This window comes from Bos taurus, chromosome 2 (assembly GCF_002263795.3).
Source record: "Bos taurus isolate L1 Dominette 01449 registration number 42190680 breed Hereford chromosome 2, ARS-UCD2.0, whole genome shotgun sequence".
NCBI lineage: Eukaryota > Metazoa > Chordata > Mammalia > Artiodactyla > Bovidae > Bos > Bos taurus.
In genome coordinates, this window is record NC_037329.1 from 124,630,594 (window position 1) to 124,650,765 (window position 20,172).

At 48.4% G+C, this 20,172-nt stretch overlaps 1 protein-coding gene across 1 annotated transcript in view; it reads right to left on the reverse strand.

Annotated features, from left to right (window-relative positions):
- Window positions 1-608: 608 nt before the first annotated feature.
- The window catches only part of OPRD1 (opioid receptor delta 1), a 39,979-nt gene continuing 20,415 nt past the window's right edge, over window positions 609-20,172 (reverse strand). The window contains exons 2-3 of the mRNA NM_001191148.1: window positions 3,976-4,325; window positions 609-1,150 (exon numbers count right to left, since the gene is read on the reverse strand). Coding sequence (NP_001178077.1) covers window positions 609-1,150; window positions 3,976-4,325 — 892 coding nt within the window. The remainder of the gene's footprint in view (window positions 1,151-3,975; window positions 4,326-20,172) is intronic.

Consider the following 20,172-nt stretch of genomic DNA (forward strand, 5'->3'; position numbering starts at 1 on the left):
TAGTTTATTTTCTCTTCGTTCATAAAAATGGCAAATTGGGCCTGGACCTCGGCGAGCCCCTCCCCTTTCTGGAACTCCGGGCTGGGACTCGACTCCAAGCTGCGGCCCCATTGTTTGTAGACAGGCCCTCTCTCCCAGCCCCATCCGGAGCTGGACCGTCAGCCTCACCGTCCCGTCTTTCAACTCACACCCACAGGAGGCCCCTCCCCATCACACCGGGGCCGGATCTTGAAGCTCGATTCCACCGTCCGCAGCACCGGCCCTCCTTGGTCCTGGGCCGGGTCTCAGACCAGGCTCTCACTCCCGCCAACCCAGCTCCAACTAGAACGAAGGGGCCCCGATTTAGCGGCCCAATCCCAGAGCCACAGGTCCACTCCCCGGGGCTAGCGAGCTCCCCCTGCCCCAACCCAAAGCCCTTGACCTTGAGCTCGGCCTAGAGGCATCGCCCCGCCGACCGGCCCACTCCCAGCCGGTCCCAGACCAGCGATCCACCCCACGGCAGGGCCGCCGCCCGCCCCACCCCGCGTCGTGGCCCCCGCCCCCACTAGGACTCCGCCTAACCGCCGGGTCCCTCCGGAGGGGCGCGCGGCGGGCCGGCCGGCCCCGGGTCAAGCGGCTGCGCCACCGCCGGGGCCGTCGGACGGGGTGCAGGCGGTGACCCGTTCGCGGGCCGTGGCTTCGCGGGCGCGGCTGAAGCTGCTGGGCTCCCGGCGGCCGCAGGGCATGCGGCAGAGCTGGCGGAAGCAGCGCTTGAAGTTCTCGTCGAGGAAGGCGTAGAGCACGGGGTTGAGGCTGCTGTTGGCGTAGCCGAGAGCGATGCACAGGTGCAGCGCGGCCACCACAAGTGGGTCGCGGCGGTTGATGTCCACCAGCGTCCAGACGATGACGAAGATGTGGATGGGGGCCCAGCACACCACGAAGGCGCCCACCACCACCAGCACCATGCGGGTGATGCGCCGCAGACTGCGGTCCTTCTCCTTGGAGCCCGACAGCAGGCGCACGCTGCGCAGGCGCAGCAGCATGAGGCCGTAGCACACGGTGATGACCAGGATGGGCACGACGAAGGCGAAGAGGAACACGCAGATTTTGGTCACCGTGTCCCAGTACCAGCTGGGGTTGGGGAACTGGAGCATGCACACCACTGCTCCGTCTGAGCCAGGGAACAAGGAGAGACACTGGGTGAGGGGCTGGTGGGCCTAAGGACTTTGTCTCCCTGCTCACCCACCCTTTTAGGCTTAGCCAAGCCCCGCTGCCTCCTCCTGGCCTTTTCGATTCTCCTCCCTGCAATGTCCTCCACCACTTCTGCACTTGGTGAACTCCTACTCATCCTTCAAGACCCCAGAAAACTGGCCCTAACCAAGGAGGTCTGTTTTCTATAGTCTCTCCCAGTCCCTTTATCAGCCTCTGTGCCCGTGGGGAGCAGTGATATAATGATAGAATTTAGCTCAAGCCCACTAAATGTCTATCATGATGATAACTGAAAACACTGCACACATTTACAAAGTAGCTCCAGTGGGGACAGTACTGCTAAGATTGACTTAGAGAGCACGTGTTAAGAGTAGGACTCAGGCCCTGCTAACTGTGTGATGTGGCCTGGGCAAATTGTTCAACCTCTACCAGAGTTTCCATAAAGTGGGACTAACAACAGTACCTAAACTCATAGGGTTGTTGTGAGGATCAAATGGGCCATGGTGTGGAAAGCATTTAGCACAGAATGGTTCAAACACTAAGTGCACTCACAGGGCAGAAACATGGGAGTCCAGGGGTCAGAGCTAGGGCCAAGGAGGCAGATCTCACCTTCATGTCAAGATCGTTCTGACTGCCACTCTTGTCCACAGATAAGAGGGGATGGAATAAGCTCCCTTCTCCTGGAGTGTGGGCTCAGGCTGCATGAGCACCTTGGGGATGTTATGGAATTCAGATACAGGGCTGAGGCTGGCCCAGGGGACTCCCAGGACCTCTTGGGATCCCGGAATCTGAGGACCCATCCAGTAGACTTGGAGCCTGAGAGCTGTGAGAAAGGGGCTGGGGTCCACAGACAGAGTGGGTCCACAGGACATCAGGCTGGCAGGACCACCAGCCACAACTGGACCCAAGGACTTTCATGGTACAGATGGCAGAAGCAGGCCGAGAGAGGAACAGCACTTGTCCAAGGTCACACAGCAAGTGGCTTATAGAACTGAGTGCCAATGGCACACACTTAGGGAGTGTGTGTATGTGTGTGAGTGTGTGTGTTTGAGAGAGAAAGCGAGTAGGGGGCGGGGGATGAAGAGGCCCATCTGGCCCAGCCCCCAGGAGGGCTGAAGTTAATGGCCTGTAAACTGAAGGCTGACAGTGAGGAATGAGGTCCAGCTGCTGAGTCAAGACAAATCACTCAGAGACTATATAAGGGCACGGGGAGCTCTACCCTTGTGAGGGTCGAGGGTAGCCAAGAAACTCCCCACCAGGCCTGTTCCCTCTCCTACGACAATGCAAACCTTCACCCTGGCGGCAAAAAGGAGCAACAGTTATGGGGACAGGAACCCTGGGCTCTAGGCCAGATTCTCCCAGATGCCTGCTAAACAAACCACCTGACCTCTCTGATTCTCAGTTTGCTTTCAGCCCAATGGAAGCAGGCGTCCCTGCCTTGTCTATCTCACAGGCTCAGTTATTCTAATAGCTGCTATTTATTGGGCCTTGACAATAAGCCAGGCCTTGTCCTAAGTGTTTTACAATCTATCATCTCATTTAATCTTTTCAACACCCCATGACAGAGCATGGCTCAAGAGAGGTTAGTGACCAGTATCTCTGACACCTGCTAAATTACTTTTCCCATTTATATCAAGCTGGGGTCATATAACCAGCTATCACTGGACTTCCAATATGGCTCACTGGTAATTCGCCTGCCAATGCAGGATCCCCTGGAGAAGGAAATGGCAACCTACTCCAGTATTATTGCCTAGGAAATCCCATGGACAGAGGATCCCGGCAGGACTACAGTCCATGGGATCACAAAAGAGTCGGACATGACTAAAGCAACAACTAACCAGCTATCACTAGGAAGTGATGGACCCTGCATTTCAAGTAATTGTGCTTTCTCACCACTCCCATATTCATCTGCTGGCCAGAGGCTAGTACGTGTGTGTGCTAAGTCGCTTCAGTCGTGTCTGACTCTGTGACCCCATGGACTGTAGCCTGCCAGGCTCCTCTGTCCACGGGATTCTCCAAGCAAGAATACTGGAGTGGGTTGCCATGCCCACCTCCAAGGGATCTGCCTGACCCCGAGATCAAACCCTCATATCCTGCGTTGCAGATGGATTCTTTATTCATTGAGCCACCATGGAAGCCCAGATGCCAGCACACTGTAGCCCAAACCATCATTTGGAGGCTGGATCCCTGATTGACTGTGTGGAGTAGAAGGCCCTCCTCCTCTTACTCACACTGGACTGTGATGTGAGTGAGAAATAAACTTCTACTGTGTTAAGCTATGGCTGTTACAGCAGCCACCCTGACTGATAGTAGTTACTATACTACACTAATTGGTACAGCATTTTACTCTGAGGAAATGCGCCTGTCATTCTATGGAGGCCATTCTCTAGGCCCTGCTTTGGTCATCTGGGCCAATGGGGTAGAAGGGACTTTGGGATGGGATTGCAGATCTTATGGCCCCCACTGCTCACTGGTCACCCTTACCCCACTGGCTATCCATCCACACATCTGGCCATCCATAATCCCATTCATAAAATTTCTTTGGCCAACCACCCATATGACCACTGACCAGTCATTCATTCTCCCATCAGTCCATTACTCACATTCCCATTGGTTGATTATTCACACTCCCACTGGCCAGCCATCCACCCTTTCATTGATCAGCAACCCACACTCCATTGGTGATCCACCTACACCCACCCTGGTAAAAGGTCTACAAACCCACAGAAGCCTGTGTGCTGCCTCCTGTGGTCAGTGATCTGTACCAAGGCTCCCTTCCTCACTCACCCCGGGGGCGGGTCACAGCCATGACCATGATGGGTACACCGACACCGGAGGCCAGAACCCAGATGCAGATGTTGATCAGCTTGGCCTTGGCCGGGGTGCGGAAGTCCAGGGCCTTGACGGGGTGGCAGACGGCAATGTAGCGGTCAACGCTCATCATGGTGAGCGTGAAGATGCTGGTGAACATATTGTAGTAGTCAATGGAGAGCACGACCTTGCAGAGCAGTTCCCCAAAGGGCCATGTCTCCATCAGGTACTTGGCACTCTGGAAGGGCAGTGTGCTGGTGGCCAGGGCATCTGCCAAGGCCAGGTTGAAAATGTAGATGTTGGTGGCCGTCTTCATCTTAGTGTACCTTAAAAGGAAGTGCATATATAATTGTTCCATTTCATGGATTTCAGTTTCACATGAAACTTACGGAGAGGAATGACTGACCCAAAGTGACGGGAAAGGTCAGGGGCAGAGGTCGGACTAGAACCCTGACCTATCTGATTCAGCATCACTCCTTTCCACTATAACAGATTCAAAAGGAGATCTCCAGCAGGGAGTAATTTTAGTAGGAAGCTACTCAAGGAAAAACCCTTATCTTCTCGGGGGTTCTAAGCAATATGCTTAAAGATAAAACTTGGCTCCAGAGGAAAACAGGTCTCAGTTCTAATACTGTCTCCACTATTTATTAGCTGAGTGACTCTGGGCTAGTAACTTGACCTCTCTAAGCCCTGGTGTCCATATTGTTAAGAAAAAAAAAAAAAAGTGATACTTTTACCAACCTCATAGGGCTGTTATAAAATTTAATAACAGAAGATAGAGCATTTAGCCTTGAGCTCAGAGCATGGTAAGTGCTCAGTATATGACATTTGTTATTATTCTCCATATATAAAAATGAAGCTGGGGGCTAGACCAGAGTGACATGACCCTCTGGCCTCTGCCACTGACCTGGCCTTTGGGGAATATGATCAGCCCAACTCTGAGGAAGCCGAGACAAACTGGCTGGGGCCTCAGACTGCCTGGGTGTTCTCCAGGGTTGACCAGGGCTCCCAGTCGGTGGGCCTGTCCAGGCCAACTTAGCCCCAGGTGGCTGGACTCCCCCAGCTGCAGGCAAGGGAAGCAGGTAACAGAGTCACACACTTGACCCAGGGCATGAGTCCAGGTGTCCAAACCAGATGTCTGCAGCCACGCCGGGCACCCAGAGCTCGGCAGCATCCTTCCTTGGTCTACTTGCTGCCCAGCTGCCAGCCCTACAGCTGGCCTCTTGTTGGGCCAACATTTACAGTCATGACCTCTCCTGGGGAGGCCTAGGCTGGGCACCAGGTAGCCTGGAGGAGGCGAAATACACTGAAACAGACCATCCCCATGCAGCATGATCATCACAGAAACACACAGACACCAAGGCAGGGGTAAGGATACATTCCATGATCCTGGAATGATCTGAGAAACCCAGGCATGAGCAACTCTTCAAGTTTCACAGCAAGAAGAGCCCAGAGAGATTGAGGGAAAGTTTTTACTACCCTGTGGTCCAGGGACTCCAGAGGGAATTTCCAGAAGAGTCTGTGAGAAGTGCAGATTCTTAGACCGCACCCCAGGTCTTCTCAATCTTAATCTCTGGAAATCGGGCCTGGAGAATCTTCATCTTCAACCAGACACCACACACACACACACACACACACACACACACACGTGCGCGCGCTTCTCATGGACTCTAATGCTTGAGAAACACTATGTAGCCTAAAGGGCTTCCCTGGTGGCTCAGTGGTAAAGAATACTTGTCAACACAGGAGACATGGGTTTGATCCCTGCTTCGGGAAGTTTCCTTGGAGGAAAAAATGACAACACACTCCAATATTCTTGCCTGGGAAACCTCATGGACAGAGGAGCCTGGTGGGCTACAGTCCGTGGGGTCACAAAGAGTCGGACATGACTGAAAGACTAAGTAGCCCCAACGCATCCTAAAGCCCACACTGGGGAGAGGTGAGAAAGTGATCTGAGGCCACAGAGCGACGGTGGCAGACCAAGGGGAGAACTTGGCCCTCCTGGCGCCCAGATAGTGCTCTCTCCCCGCTCCACCAAGGCTGGAGCCACACCGCGCACCTCTGTTCTTCTGGGCCGAACCTACCTGACAGCGGCCAAGTCTGGTGCCCCCAGCATGAGCGCGCCCACTGTTTTGAATGACTGAACGAACTCACATCATCTAAGGCTGCTCCTTCACAAAGTGACTGATTTTCTTTTTTTCTTTTTTGGCTAAAAAATAAAAAGGACTCTTTCATTGTCCTCCAGGGCCAGCATCTGTCTCACTTCCTCCCAAAATAGCTGTCATTTGCCCTGGGGCTGGAGAAGCAAAAAGTTTTGCTCGGAGACAGCAGAATTGCGAGTCTCGGGAAGTCTGCCTTCAGCGGGTGCGGGATCACAGCTGTGTGGGAGGCGGTCCCAACCCCACAGCTGACTCGTCTAATTTCACTTCTTTTACGCAGAACAATTAGAGGCTGTTCTCTGCCTGCTATTTTGATTTGTGAAGGATCCTTCAATTCCCAGAGGGGGCTGGGATAAGGGGAGTGGGTGATGAAGCTGCTGTAGCTGGCCCAGACAGGGCTGAGGCACGGCTGACTCGGGGGATCGGTGGGGCCTAGAATAGGGAGGGGGAGGTCCACTGGCCGCCAAGCCGGGTCCTCCTTGCCTCCTCAGTGCCAGTCCTGCCACTTGACGGCTCTCAGCCCCCTAGGGACGGTGGTTTAGCCGCTAAGTCGTGTCCAACTCTTGCAACCACATGGACTGTAGCCCGCTGGGCTCCTCTGCCCATGGGATTCTCAGTCCCCTAGGAGCTCCTCAAAGTCCTCTCCACGTTCCACAGACTGGCCCCTACCACCTCTCAGGCCTCAGCTCCCAGAACCTTCCTCTTGGTGGGTGTCCCTTCTCCCCCCTACCCCGACCCCCGCCCCCTACCCCCCACCAACAGCCTCTCTGCTGTGTCTTGGCCACATCAAGCCCATCCCACCTCAGGGCCACCGGACTGCAGTTCACTCAGCCCGGAACCCTCATCCTCCAAATTTTGCATGGCTTGTTCCTTCTTCTTCTTCTTCTTCTTTTTTTTTTTTTTTTTTTTGCGGCTGTGTTGGGTCTTAGTTGCAGCATGCAGAATCTTTATTTTTGGTTGCAGCATGAGAAGTCTTACAGCACCCGGGATCCCTGACCAGGGATGGAACCCAGGCCCCTGCACTGGCACCTCAGAGTCTTAACCACTGGACCACCAGGGAAGTCCCCCATCCCTTCACTTAATCCAGGATTCTATTCAAATATGTCCTCCTCGGAGCTGCTGCCCCAATATCTTGGTACCCTCTCTCCCCTCCATCACCTTGTGTGCGTGCATGCTAAGTCACTCAGTCGTGTCTGACGCTTTGCGACTCCATGGACTGTAGCCTGCCAGGTTCCTCTGTCCATGGGATTTCCCAGGCAAGAATACTGGGGTGGGTTGCCATGCCCTCCTCGAGGGGATCTTCCCAACCCAGGGATCAAACCCGCGACTCCTTTACTGCTGAGCCACCAGGGAAACCCCTCTATCTCCTTACACTGCTTCAGTCTTCTTTATGAAGACTGAAGTACGAACCACCACCTGTCTTTTATCTTCTTTTCTCCCCCTTTGTCTCTCTCACTCACATAAGCTCCCTGAAGGTAGGGCATGTTGCTTATCTCGTACCCTGCCGTATCATCAGGCCTGCCAGATGAATAGCAGCTTCTCCATCAACATCTGTGGTACAGATGTCTCAGTCCAGGCCTCCTCAGCTCTCATGGGGACCATCACAGCAGCCTCCTGCCCCACCATTCATCCTCCACTTGAGTCAGGATGCTCACAGTAAAGGTGAGTCTGCTCAGGCAGATTCGACTCTATCCCTTATGATCCTTCCGTGGCTCCCCATGGCCATCTGGATAAAAACCAAACTCCTCACACTGGCATTTCATCTGGGTGGCCTCCCTCCCCACTGCGCCCCCCATCCTGTCCAATCCCATCTGTGGTTGCCTCAGACATTTGTTCATTCTAGCGTGCCCTCCCTCTGAAGAGCCGGCCGCTGTGTTGGTTTGGCAGGAATCCTCCCGACTGCATACACACAGTTCCTGCCAGTGTACTACAACGCCCTGGTGTCACAGCACGGTAATGAAACCAGCTGCCCTTCTGCCCCACCTTGTCTCTACTTCTCAGCCCTGCTCCCCAGAGCAACCACTTCTAATGTTTTTAAGTTATTCTTCTAGTGATTATCTCCATAATTCTAAATACTATGTTTAAATGTCTATTTCTTGATGTTATCTATTTTAGACAGTAGCTGTTGAAGTTTGTATTCAGTTAAGTCAGGTTATGGGCTTCCCTGGTGCCTCAGTGGTAAAGAATCCGCCTGCCAGAGCAGGAGACGTGGGTTCGATCCCTGGGTGGGAAGATCCGCTGGAGAAGGAAATGGCGACCCAGTCCACTATTCTTGCCTGAGAAATCCCATGGACAGGAGAGCCTGGGGGGACTACAATCCATAGGGCTTTAAGAGTCGGATATGACCTAGTGACTAAACAAAATAACAAAGTCAGGGTATGCACCAGTAACAGACAATCCCAAAATCTTGATGGCTTAATACATGAAGAAGCTTTATTTCTTACCCTTGCAGAATCCATTCAGTGTCTCCAGGACATCCATATTCCATGAGGCAGTTCCAGCCTGCTTCAATCTTGTGGCTCTGCTATCTTAACCCAAGGCTGCCTTGGCCACCACAGAGGGAGAGGGGACAGACACAGTCATCTAAGCTTCAGTCTAGCTGCAACACAGCACTTTCTCTTGAAGCTGACTGTCCAGAAGTAGTTATATTGGCCTCATCCAATTGCAAGGGACTGAAAAGTAATCTTTTGTGTGTCCAGAAGGAGGGAGCACCAAGTACTAGTGAATACTACTAAGTTCCTCCTTGTTGTTTAGCTGCTGAATCGTGTCACTCTTTTGTGACCTCAAGGACTGTAGACCCCTCTGTCCATGGGATTTCCCACGAAAGAACACTGGAGTGGGTTGCCATTTCCTTCTCCAGGGCATCTTCCCCACCCAGGGATCAAACCTGAATCTCCTGCATTGCAGGTGGATTCTTTACTACTGAGCCGCCAGGGAAACCTCCACTAAGGCCCTCCACACACAATAAGGATGAACTCTCTTCATCTACCCAGCTTCCTCTCCATCCTCCCAATATAGTTCTACCACAATTTAAAATTGTTTAGTCAAGTTGATATCCAGAGTTTATTTTTTTTCCAGGGTTTACATTCATGGTTTTAAAAAAAAATTATTTATGTATATTTCTTTGGCTGTGCCAAGGTCTTAGTCGTGGCACACAGGATCTTCAGTCTTCGTCGTGGCATGTGAGTTCTTTGGTTGTGGCATATGGGACCTAGTGCCTTGACCAGGGATTGAGCCTGGGCGTGCTGTGGTGGGAGCACAGAGTCAGAGCCACCGGACCACCAGGGAAGTCCCCAGGGCTTACATTCTTATGACTTTCTGGTACTGTCCACTGCTGAGCCAAATGGTATACTATAGTTGTATTTGTTTTTTGGTACTAATTTTTGTTTTTCGTGGAGTTAAAACCTGCCTCTTTTTGAAAACCGAATATCATATATTAATGCACATATGCGGAATCTGGAAAAATGGTACAGATGAACCTATTTGCAAGGCAGGAACAGAGACACAGACATGTGGACACGCCGGGGGGAGGGGGGTGGGGTGAACTGGGAGATGGGGACTGACATGAATACATTACCCTGTGTGAACCAGAGAGTGGGAACCTGCTGTATAATGCAAGGAGCTCAGCTCGGCGCTCTGTGATGACCGAGATGGGTGGGGTATGGGGAGACAGGAGGGAGGGACAAGAGGGAATATAGGTGTACTCGAAGCTGGTTCACTTTGTTGTACAGCAGAAACCAATACAACGTTGTAAAACAACTGTATCTCAATAAAAAAACAACTGCTTCTTTTTTAAATTTGCTTACTTCTGTGTACACATTGATAAATCTCTTCAAACACTCCAGCAGACCCACAAAAAGCCTTTTCCGTGCACTCACATAATCTATCAAGTTCCTTTTGCTTTTCTAGTGAATCCACTTCCCGGAGCTTCCCTCCTCCTCTCTCAATCTGGAACTGGTTGCTTTTCAGAGCGCTGAACACCTGTCCTCCCGTGTTAGAGCCCCTGTTTCCTGGATTACAAGTCTTGTTTATCATGGTTTATGCCCTTGTTTTGGTGGAGCACATCCTCTAGTCACTTCCTAAAGAAAGGGTACATAGGAAGGAAAAAATTTACACCCTGGCAAGCCAGCAAATGTCTTTCTTCTATTCTCACGTCTGATTTCTTTGACTCTACATAAAACAGTGGATTGGAAATCATTTCCATCAGAAAATTGATGGCATGGCTCCCTCACCTTCTAGTTTCCAGTGTTGCCACTGAGGTGTCTGAAACCATTTTAATTTCTGATGTTTTGTCTGTAGTCTATTCTTCCCGCCTCTGAAACTTTTAGGAGCTTCTCTCTCTCTCTCTTTTTAAAATTTAATTCTTTTTAATGCTGTAGGCCACACCGCGTGGCATGGGGGAATCTTAGTTTCCTGACCAGGGATCGAACCTCAGGGTTCCCTGCATTGGGAGCACATCTGGACCACCGGGGAAGTCCTAGGACCTTCTCTTTACTCCTAGATTTCTGACATTTGTGATGATATGCTGTAAGACAGCTCTTTTTCATTTTTATTGGGCCCTCTCAGTCCAAAGGTTCATGCCCTTCAGTATAAAACGTCCCCTCATCAGTTCTTCAGTCCTTTCCTCCCCTCTGCTTTCTCTGGAATCCCTGGACAATCCGGTAGTCAGATATTGGGCCTCCTAGATTGATTGTCTCCTTTTCTTCTTTTTTATTTGCTGTCTTTGCAGTACATCTTCTGGGAATTTTCCTTTTCATTACCTCTCAACCTTTCTATTGACTTTTTTAAAACGTTATTTTGTCTCTCATTTTTATCTCCCAGTGCCTCTTCTTCTCTTATTATTCCTTTTTATATAGCATTTATAGCATCTTATTTCAACAACGTAATATCTTCTCTTTTGTCTCTGAGGATACTGACAATTTTTGTCTTGTATTTTTTTCTGCTCTCTGCATGGTCTATCTGCTTCACACAGTTTTGTTTATTTGTCTGCTTTGGCCTCCCTCTTTTATCCCGGAGACTTGGATATCTGGTGATATGTGATCAAAGGTTGCCCTTTTCTTTTTAGTGTTTATTTATGTGGCTGTGTCACGTCTTAGTTGTAGAATGCGGGATCCTCAATCTTCATTGCAGTATGCCAGCTCTTTAGATGCAGCATGTGGAGTTTAGTTCTCTGACCAGGGTTTGAATCTGGGCCCCCTGCATTGGGAGTGTGAAGTCTTAGCCACCGGACCACCAGGGAAGTCTCTAAAGGTTGGCATTTGAGTGAAGCACTAATTAATTAATTGACAACATTGGGGGCTGGGGAGTGGCTGTCAACTGGTGTGCTTCATTCTAGGTGGACTGAATGGAGATCTGGCTTTTCTTCTAGGAACACTTAAATATCAGTGACTGTAGCTCCCTTCTTTGGGGGCTTCAGAAAAGAATCCTGCCATTTCCTCCCTGGAGAGCGCACTTCTGGCTGTCAGGATTCTGGTAGCAGAAGGGGTCTGGAAAGCCATTTTTGTTTCCTTTGGTATCTCGCTGTGACCCTTCCTGTGTCTGCAGCTGCAAATTCAGTCCCCCTAGGTTACCTTCTCCAAGGAAAACACCCTCCTGCAGAGTGGAGGGGCGGCCACCTGGCTGTGCAGGGTACAAGGGATGGGGAACTAAGGGTCTCACTGTTCTGTCTATAGGTAATTGATTTCCTACCCCTGTTTTCAGCCCCACATCTCACCCTTGCTCGGCCTGTTCCTCCTGTTCAAATTGTTTTTCATCACCCAAATAGGTGTTGCCATCCCTTAACCTGAGACCTAAGAGGTGAAGCGATTTGCCAAGGTCACGTGGCCATGAAACGGCAGGGCTGGTACTTAAATCAGGAAGTCTAGTGCCAACAGCTGGTAATGACTTTGCTGTTCTGCCCCTCAGTGCTTGCTACCTTCCTCCTCCACTTCCTTCCTCCCCCACATTCCTTGAAAAAGTCAAAGAATGTGAGCTTATTATTATAAGCTGAAGTTTGTTCACTCATCCAACAGGTATCAGTGGAGCAGCTGGTACGTGCTGGCACTGAGGAAGGGCTACAGGAGTGAAGATGGCAGTCTGACTTCTTGAAACTTATGATCTTAGGGAGGGGGCAGACACTGAACAAATTGCTGCACTTCTTAAGCAGGGGAGTGATGGGGTTTAACTTATGTGTGGTTTTCAAAAGGTCATCCTGATGACCGTGTGGAGGCTGGTTGGAGGGCAGAGCAAAAGTGGTTGAGAAAATGGACTTCTAGGAAGATAAATTTTATCTCCCCACATCTCAAAATCCTACTGTTGGTTTCTCATTCTTTTTTTTTTTCTATTTCAAAAAGTTGTAGATATGACATTGGACCCTTATATCATACCTGATTTAAAAATTGACTCAAAATGGATGAAAGACCTAGATGTAAGAACTAAAACTATAAAACTCTTAGAAGAAAACAGGGGGAAAGTTTCATGACACTAGATTTGGCAACAAAATCTGGGACACGATACCAAAAGCAACAAATTAAAAAATAGATAAACTGGACTACATCAAAATTCAAAGCTTTTATGCATCAAAGGACATGATCAACAGAGTGAAAAGGCCACCCACAGAATGGGAGAAAATATTTGCAAATCACATATCTGACAAGGGGTTAATATCCAGAATATTTAAAGAATTCCTACAACTCAACAATAAAAAAGCAAACAACCAGCTTTAAAATATGGCTAAAGGACTCAAACAGACATTTCTCTGAAGATATACAAAGGACCAATAAGCTCATGAAGAGATGATCAACATCATTAATCATTAGAGAAATGCAAATCAAAACCACAATGAGATACCACTTCATACCTATTAGAATGGCTACTATCAAAAATCAAAACAAAACCAGAGAGTAACAAGTGCTGATGAAGATGTGAAGAAATTGGAGTCCTTGTGCCCTATTGGTGGGGATGTAAAATGGTACAGCCACTGTGAAAAATAGCATGGTGATTCCTCAAAAAATTGAAAACAGAATTGCCATATGATCCAACCATTCCACTTTTGGGTATATACCCAAAAGAATTAGAAGCAGCGTTGTTATGAGAATAAAAACAAAAATAAACAAATAGGAGCTAATTAAATTTAAAAGTTTTTGCACAGCAAAGGAAACCATAAACAAAATGAAAAGACAATACTCAGAATGGGAGAAAATAATTGCAAATGAAGCAACTGACAAAGGATTAGTCTCCAAAATATACAAGCAGCTCAGGCAGCTCAATGTTAGAAAAAAACAACCCAATCAAAAAATGGGCAGAAGACCTGAACAGACATTTCTCCAAAGAAGACATACAGATGACTAAAAAAAAAAAAATGCTAAACATCGCTTATTATTAGAGAAATGCAAATCAAAACTACAGTGAGGTATCACCTCACATGGGTCAGAATGGCCATCATCAAAAAATCTACAAACAATAAATGCTGGAGAGGATGTGGAGAAAAGGGAAGGAGCCCTCTTGCATTGTTGGTGGGAACGTAAGTTGATATAGCCTCTATGGGGAACAATATGGAGATTTCTTTAAAAACAGGAATAAAACTACCATGTAATGAGCAATACCACTACTGGCCATATACCCTGAGAAAACCATTCTAAAAGACACGTGTACCCCAGTGTTCACTGCAGCACTATTTACAATAGCCAGGACATGGAAGCAATCTAGATGTCCATTATAGAGGAATGGATAAAGAAGTTGTGTACATATATATTATGGAATATTTCTCAGCCATAAAAAGGAATGCATTTGAGTCAGTTCTAGTGAGGTGGATGAAGCTGGAGCCTGTTTTACAGATTGAAGTAAGTCAGGAAGAGAAAAATATCATATATGAACACATATACATGGAATCTAGGAAAATGGTACCGATGAAGCTATTTGTAGGACAGAAATAGACATGCAGACAGAGAGGACAGAGTTGTGGACACAGCGGGGGAAGGAAAGGGTGGGATGAACTGAGAGAGCAGCACTGAAACATATACATTACCAAGTGTAAATAGACAGCCTGTGGGAATTTGCTGTATGACCCAGGGAGCTCGGCCTGGGGCTCTGTGACAACCTACAGAGGAGTGGGATGGGGTGGGAGGTGGGAGAGGGGTTCAAGACGGAAGGTACATATGTATACCTGTATGGCAGAAACCAACATGACATTGTAAAGCAATTATCTTCCAATTAAAAATAAATTCTAAAAAAAGACAAAAAAAAAAAAAAGCAGGGTCATGAAGAGTAATCGGTACACGCATGCTCATAGTAGCATCAACCATGACAGCCGGAGGTACCCACAGATGAATGAATGGATAAACAAAACGTGGTCTATACATACAATGGAACATCATCAAGCCTTAAGAAGAGAGGAAATTCTGACACATGCTCCAACACAGAGGAACCCTGAGGACGTGCACCAAGTGAAATAAGCTAGTCACAAGAAGACAAAGACCTCTGTGAGTCCACTCATAGGAGGTACTGAGAGTAGTCAGATTCACAGAGGCAGAAGTAGAATGGTGCTTTCCAGGGACGGAAGCAAGAGAGAATTGAGGGGTTATTATTTAATGGGTACAAAGTGTCAGTTTGGGAAGATGAAAAAGAGTTCTAGAGATGGATGCTGGTGATGGCTGCATGACAATGTGAATATACGTGACGTCAGTGAACCGTGCACTTAAGAATGGTTAAATTTTATGTGTATTTTACTGCAATAAATAAGTTGTGGCTAATCAAGTGCTCTCACTGTGCCTGTTTTCTGAGCTAGAGAGTCTGATGAGGAAGTTCTTTAGTGCCATTCAGATCCTAGCTCCTCAACACACTTAGCTGTGTGATCTTGAATAAATTACTTCACCTCTCTGAAGCCGTTTCCTCATTGGTAATTTCAGAGTAATCACGCTTTTGGAGCCAACACAAGCGAAAGCCTCTAGCTTACTAGCCAGCACAGAGGTAAGAATTAGCAGCCTTTAAGGGTTTATTTTCCCTGATATTTTTATGCTTATTTTTCTCATAGAATTCAATCCTCTCTGAATTGGGCCCAACCCTGGGGATGAACTCTATTGACTCTGAGATGCCTTGGGAAACTCATTGCTTTTCTTTTTTTCTAGGTCAAAATCCCCTTTAGCGCATCTTGAATTACACAGCTGCTAGGGAATTTCCTCCCAACCATCCTTCTCAGGGGCTTCCTTGGTGGTTCAGTGGTAAAGAATCTGCCTGCCAATGCAGGAGACGTGAGTTCGATCCCTGGGTGGGGAAGATCCCTGGAGAAGGAAATGGCAACCCACTCCAGTGTTCTTGCCTGGGAAACCTCATGGACAGAGTAGCCTGGTGGGCTACAGTGCATGGGGTCACAAGAGTCAGATACGACTGACTAAACAACAACAACAATCCTTTTCAGACCTCAGGGAGGCTTCCCTTATAGGAAGCACCGAGTGCCTGACCATGTTGATTTCAGAACCCTAAACCCATTCCACCATCTGTCAGACAAGCCCCGTTCCCCGCCGGCCCCAGGCAGGGAAGAAAAGGCACCACCTCTATCCATTTCCCTTTAACTTGATACAGACTGGCCTTGCTCAGTGTCTAACGCACAGCCAGGGCCACAGGAAATCCACACACGGTCCTGGGTCTCTGGAGAGCTGGGCTTCTTGATGACAAGTAAGCTCCTGGTAAGAATTTCCTTCCCCAGGGAAACCCAGAGCGGTTGGTTAGACTGATTGACATCTTAATGCCCAGTGCCCAGAAGAAGACTAAAACATTCCCTCCTATGTACAAGGCCCCAAGGGGACAGGTCTGACAGCTTTGGGTGGCTCATTTTTTTTTTTTTAAGCAATATTCTCTAAGTGTCTTTTCTCTCCTGTACCAGTGAAAGTGAAAGTCACTCAGTCATACCCGACTCTTTGTGACCCCATGGACTATACAGTCCACAGAATTCTGCAGGCCAGAATACTGGAGTGGGTAGCCTTTCCCTTCTTCAGGGGATCTTCCCAACCCAGGGATCAAACTCAGGTCTCCCGCATTGCAGGTGGATTCTTTACCAGCTGAGCCACCAGGGAAGCCCAAGAATCCTGGAGTGGATAGCCTATCCCTTCTCCAGGGGATCTTCCCAACCCAGGAATCAACTGAGCTATCAAGGAAGCCCGTATGTACCAGGCAGTATGCCAAATGCACTGAATGCATGATTTCATTTCAACCTCTTTGCAACCCTGAGTGTTAAGACCTAGCTTATCACACATCAGCCATGGCAGAGGGGCCAAGTCTGGAGGCAAGGACCAAAGGGAGGGAACTGGTCCAGAGGTGGGCTGGTTCCAGAGCCTTCACCTGCCCTCACACATTCCTCAACTTTGCTCTGATCTGGAGTTTGGAGACCACCTGTTCACAGTCCAGGTAGGGTAGGGGAGAGAGACTTATACACCTCGGAACAATGGCACAGATGTCATGACGGGGCCCGGTGGGGCAAGGAAGAGAGGTCAGTTCAGAACAATATGTCCACTTCTGGTCACAAGGGTGGCAGCCAGAATTTGTGGCATTACAGCTGCATCCCAGGTTTTTCTCAGGCATGATTTTAGGTACTTCTTACACCTGTGCTTCGTTTTATTCTTTAATAGATAATAAGCATTTGTTGGACACTGACTCTGTGCCAGGCACTGGGAAAGCATTTTACATCATTTAATTTTCCCAGTACCCTATGGGGTGGATAGGATTTATCATTCCTGATTTATGGGGAGCAATAAAGGAACTTGCCCAAGGATGCAGAGGCAGAAAGAGGCGGAGCAGAGATTCCACCCCTGTGGGCATCTCCAAGTCCCTGGTGCCTTCCTCTGGACTTCCATTTCAGCTTCTCCCCTGCAAACCCAGAGTGCGCACCCTTCACATACTCTCTTTGACAAGGAAAACATTAAGTCCCAAAGGCATGGCATTGTCTCGGTCACCACTAAGCCTGGGACTTCCCAGCTCCAAGCAGGTGCTCAAAGCACATCTGTTGAATGAATGAATGTCACTGCATCTGTCCGCCACACTAGACAGGGCAGCCTTCAGGCAGGAACCGTGTCATAAACATAGCATTTACTGGGGGATTCCCGGAGGACGGAGGGTCAGCACCCTGATCCTTGGAGGTAACCAACCACAGACCCAAGAGCTCTGAGATAGACCACGGTGCTCCCTTCATCCCTTTTCTCCTCCACCCAGGCCAACCCAGGGTCCCTGAAGGACATCCGGGCCTGACCCTACCTGCCCTGAATCTGCAGTGACTCAGCTATGCCTTGGCAAAAGGAAATCTTGTCAGATCATTTACCGAAAGGAGCAAATTTGTTTTTATCTGAGCTGAGGGCTATTTTCTTTTACCTCGCATACATAAGAGCTCACGGGGCAAGAGACCTAAAAACAATAACAGCAACAAAGTAAGGGCACCAATCAGGCTGATCGACCTTACGGCACCTTAGGAACCAAATCAAACAAAATGCTTCAGCCTAGATCAAAACTCACTGGGTCCCAAACAGCATGGACTGTTGGGAGTATTCAGAGTTAATTTTCTTCCCCAGTGCTTTGTCAGATCTCAGAAATAACAGCTGCTCACTATAGAAGGTCCAAATAATACAGAATCATTTCATAAAGAAAATTTAAAAACCATCAGTAGGACAGACTATCATTGACAGATAACAGGCAAATATACAGGCCCTGTTTTAAATAAATGGGATCTGGCTCTAATACTATTATATAACCTGTTTCTTTCTTCTCAAAAATATGCTGTAATCATCTTTCCATATCCACAGACACAAATTAATATAATTTGGGGGGACTGATTGTTATTCTAATCCAGAGGTCAACAGACTTTCTCTGTAAAGAGCCAAAAAGTAATTATTTTAGGCTCGATAGGCCCCTTAATGGAGAAGGCAATGGCCACCCACTCCAGTACTCTTGCCCAGAAAATCCCATGGACGGAGGAGCCTGGTGGGCTGCAGTCCATGGGGTCGCAAAGAGTGGGACACGACTGAGGGACTTCCCTTTCACTTTTCACTTTCATGCATTGGAGAAGGAAATGGCAACCCACTCCAGTGTTCTTGCCTGGAGAATCCCAGGGACGGGGGAGCCTGGTGGGCTGCCATCTATCGGGCTACACAGAGTTGGACACGACTGAAGTGACTTAGCAGGCCCCTTAAGGTCTCTGATGCATATTCTTCTGCTTTTTGTTTAACGTGTTTGTTTGTGTGTTTCGGTGTTTTTTTTTTGTTTTTTTTTTTTTTGGTCTCAGGGCTTGTGGAGGTCTTAGTTTCCTGAACAAGGATTGAACTCCAGCCCTTAAGAGTAAAAGTGTGGAGTCCTAACAACTAGACTACCAGGGAATTCCTGTTGGGTCGCAAAGAGTCGGACACGACTGAGCGACTGAACTGAACTGAAAAGTGTAAAAAAAACATTTTTAGCTCAAGGACTATACAAGAACAGACTACAAGCTGGAGCTAGTCTCACTTACAGACACTAATGCTCCCAAAGATAGTTACTTAATAAATCTCCGATTAAAAGACACATAGGTTGCTTCTGCTCTTTTGGTATTATAAACAGTATTGTGATAAATGTCTTTGTGCACAAAGATATCTGATGGTCTCCTTGGGAAATTCCTAGGATCTCAGAGCTAGAAGGAAACTTCCCAGTGAGGGCATTCCCTCTGTGGCACTCCAGACAAATGACTACGCAGTTTCTGCTTATGTACATCCAGAGATGGGGAACTCGCCACCTGCAGCACAGTCCTTCCCATTGGGGACAACTCACAGGAAAACAAGTTCTTGGTTTTATCTGAGCTGAAAATTCCCTCCTTGTCACCTGGCACCATTTTTCCTGGTTACACTCACAAATCACAGGTTCTAAACCTAACCCTTCTCTTGTCCACGTGTTGGAAAATAAAGATGTTAATGGTACTCCCTTCACCCAGCTTGGTGAGACCTGAGTTAATATGAAGAAGAGTAAGTGCTCAGTATGGCTGGTTGGTAAGCTGCCTTCTCACACCGAGTAGCCATTCCTTGGAGCCCCCATCAGTTGGGCCTCAGGCATTCAAGAATATGATTATCTAACTTGGTGATCCAGTGGTTAAGAATCCACCTGCCAATGCAGGAGACATGGGTTCGATACCTGGTCCAGGAGGGTTTCACGTGCCTCCAGGCAACTAAGCCTTTGTGCCACAACTGCTAAGCCCGTGCCTAGGGCCCACGCTCTGCAACAAGAGAAGCCACCACAATGAGAAGCCCGTGCACCTCAAGGAAGAGCAGCCCCTGCTCACTGCAACTGCAGAAAGGCCCATCATCAACGAAGACCCAGCGCAGCCAAAAAGAAACAAAGAAAATCTTTTTAAAAATGGAATGATGCGAGTAAAGACGGTACCACCCTCTGGGTTAAGGGAGGGCCAAGACGATGCAGGTAAGCCACATCACAGACGCTCAGGCCTTCTCCCATCTCTCCAGGCAGGTAAGGGAGGCTGAATCTACTTTCAGTGGGATCTATAACCCCAAAGCCATTAACGTGGACACGGGCCACACCAGGAAGGGTGGCCTCTGTGGTTACGTTTTCAGGTTTCTGCCCCTTGGCTGGCTGCATCCACCATACGTAGACGTGGTGGGGTCTCTCCTTTTATTTATTTTTTTACTTTTTATTTTTCCCCCAGATGCGTTTTTGTGTATTTCTTACTTCACTGACATCACTGCTGGTGGGACATCAGCTTAAGCCATGCTCCCATCACATCACGCACCCCAGACGGGCAACTTTGTTCCAGCTCACAACCTTGTTCCTCTTCTACTTCTCCCTGAGCTCCTTGCACCTCCAGCAGGTAGTGTCACTACCAAAGTTTCAGTAACAACCGTAGTGGGTTAAACGGCAGCCCCTAAAAAGACAAGTCCACATCCCAACACCCAGAACTGGTGAAAGTGGCCTGATTTAGAAAAGGGGTCTTTACACATGTAATTACATTTTTTTTTTTTATACGTTTTTTTTTTTTCTTTTTGGTTGTGCAAGTAGGATCTTAGTTCCCTGACTA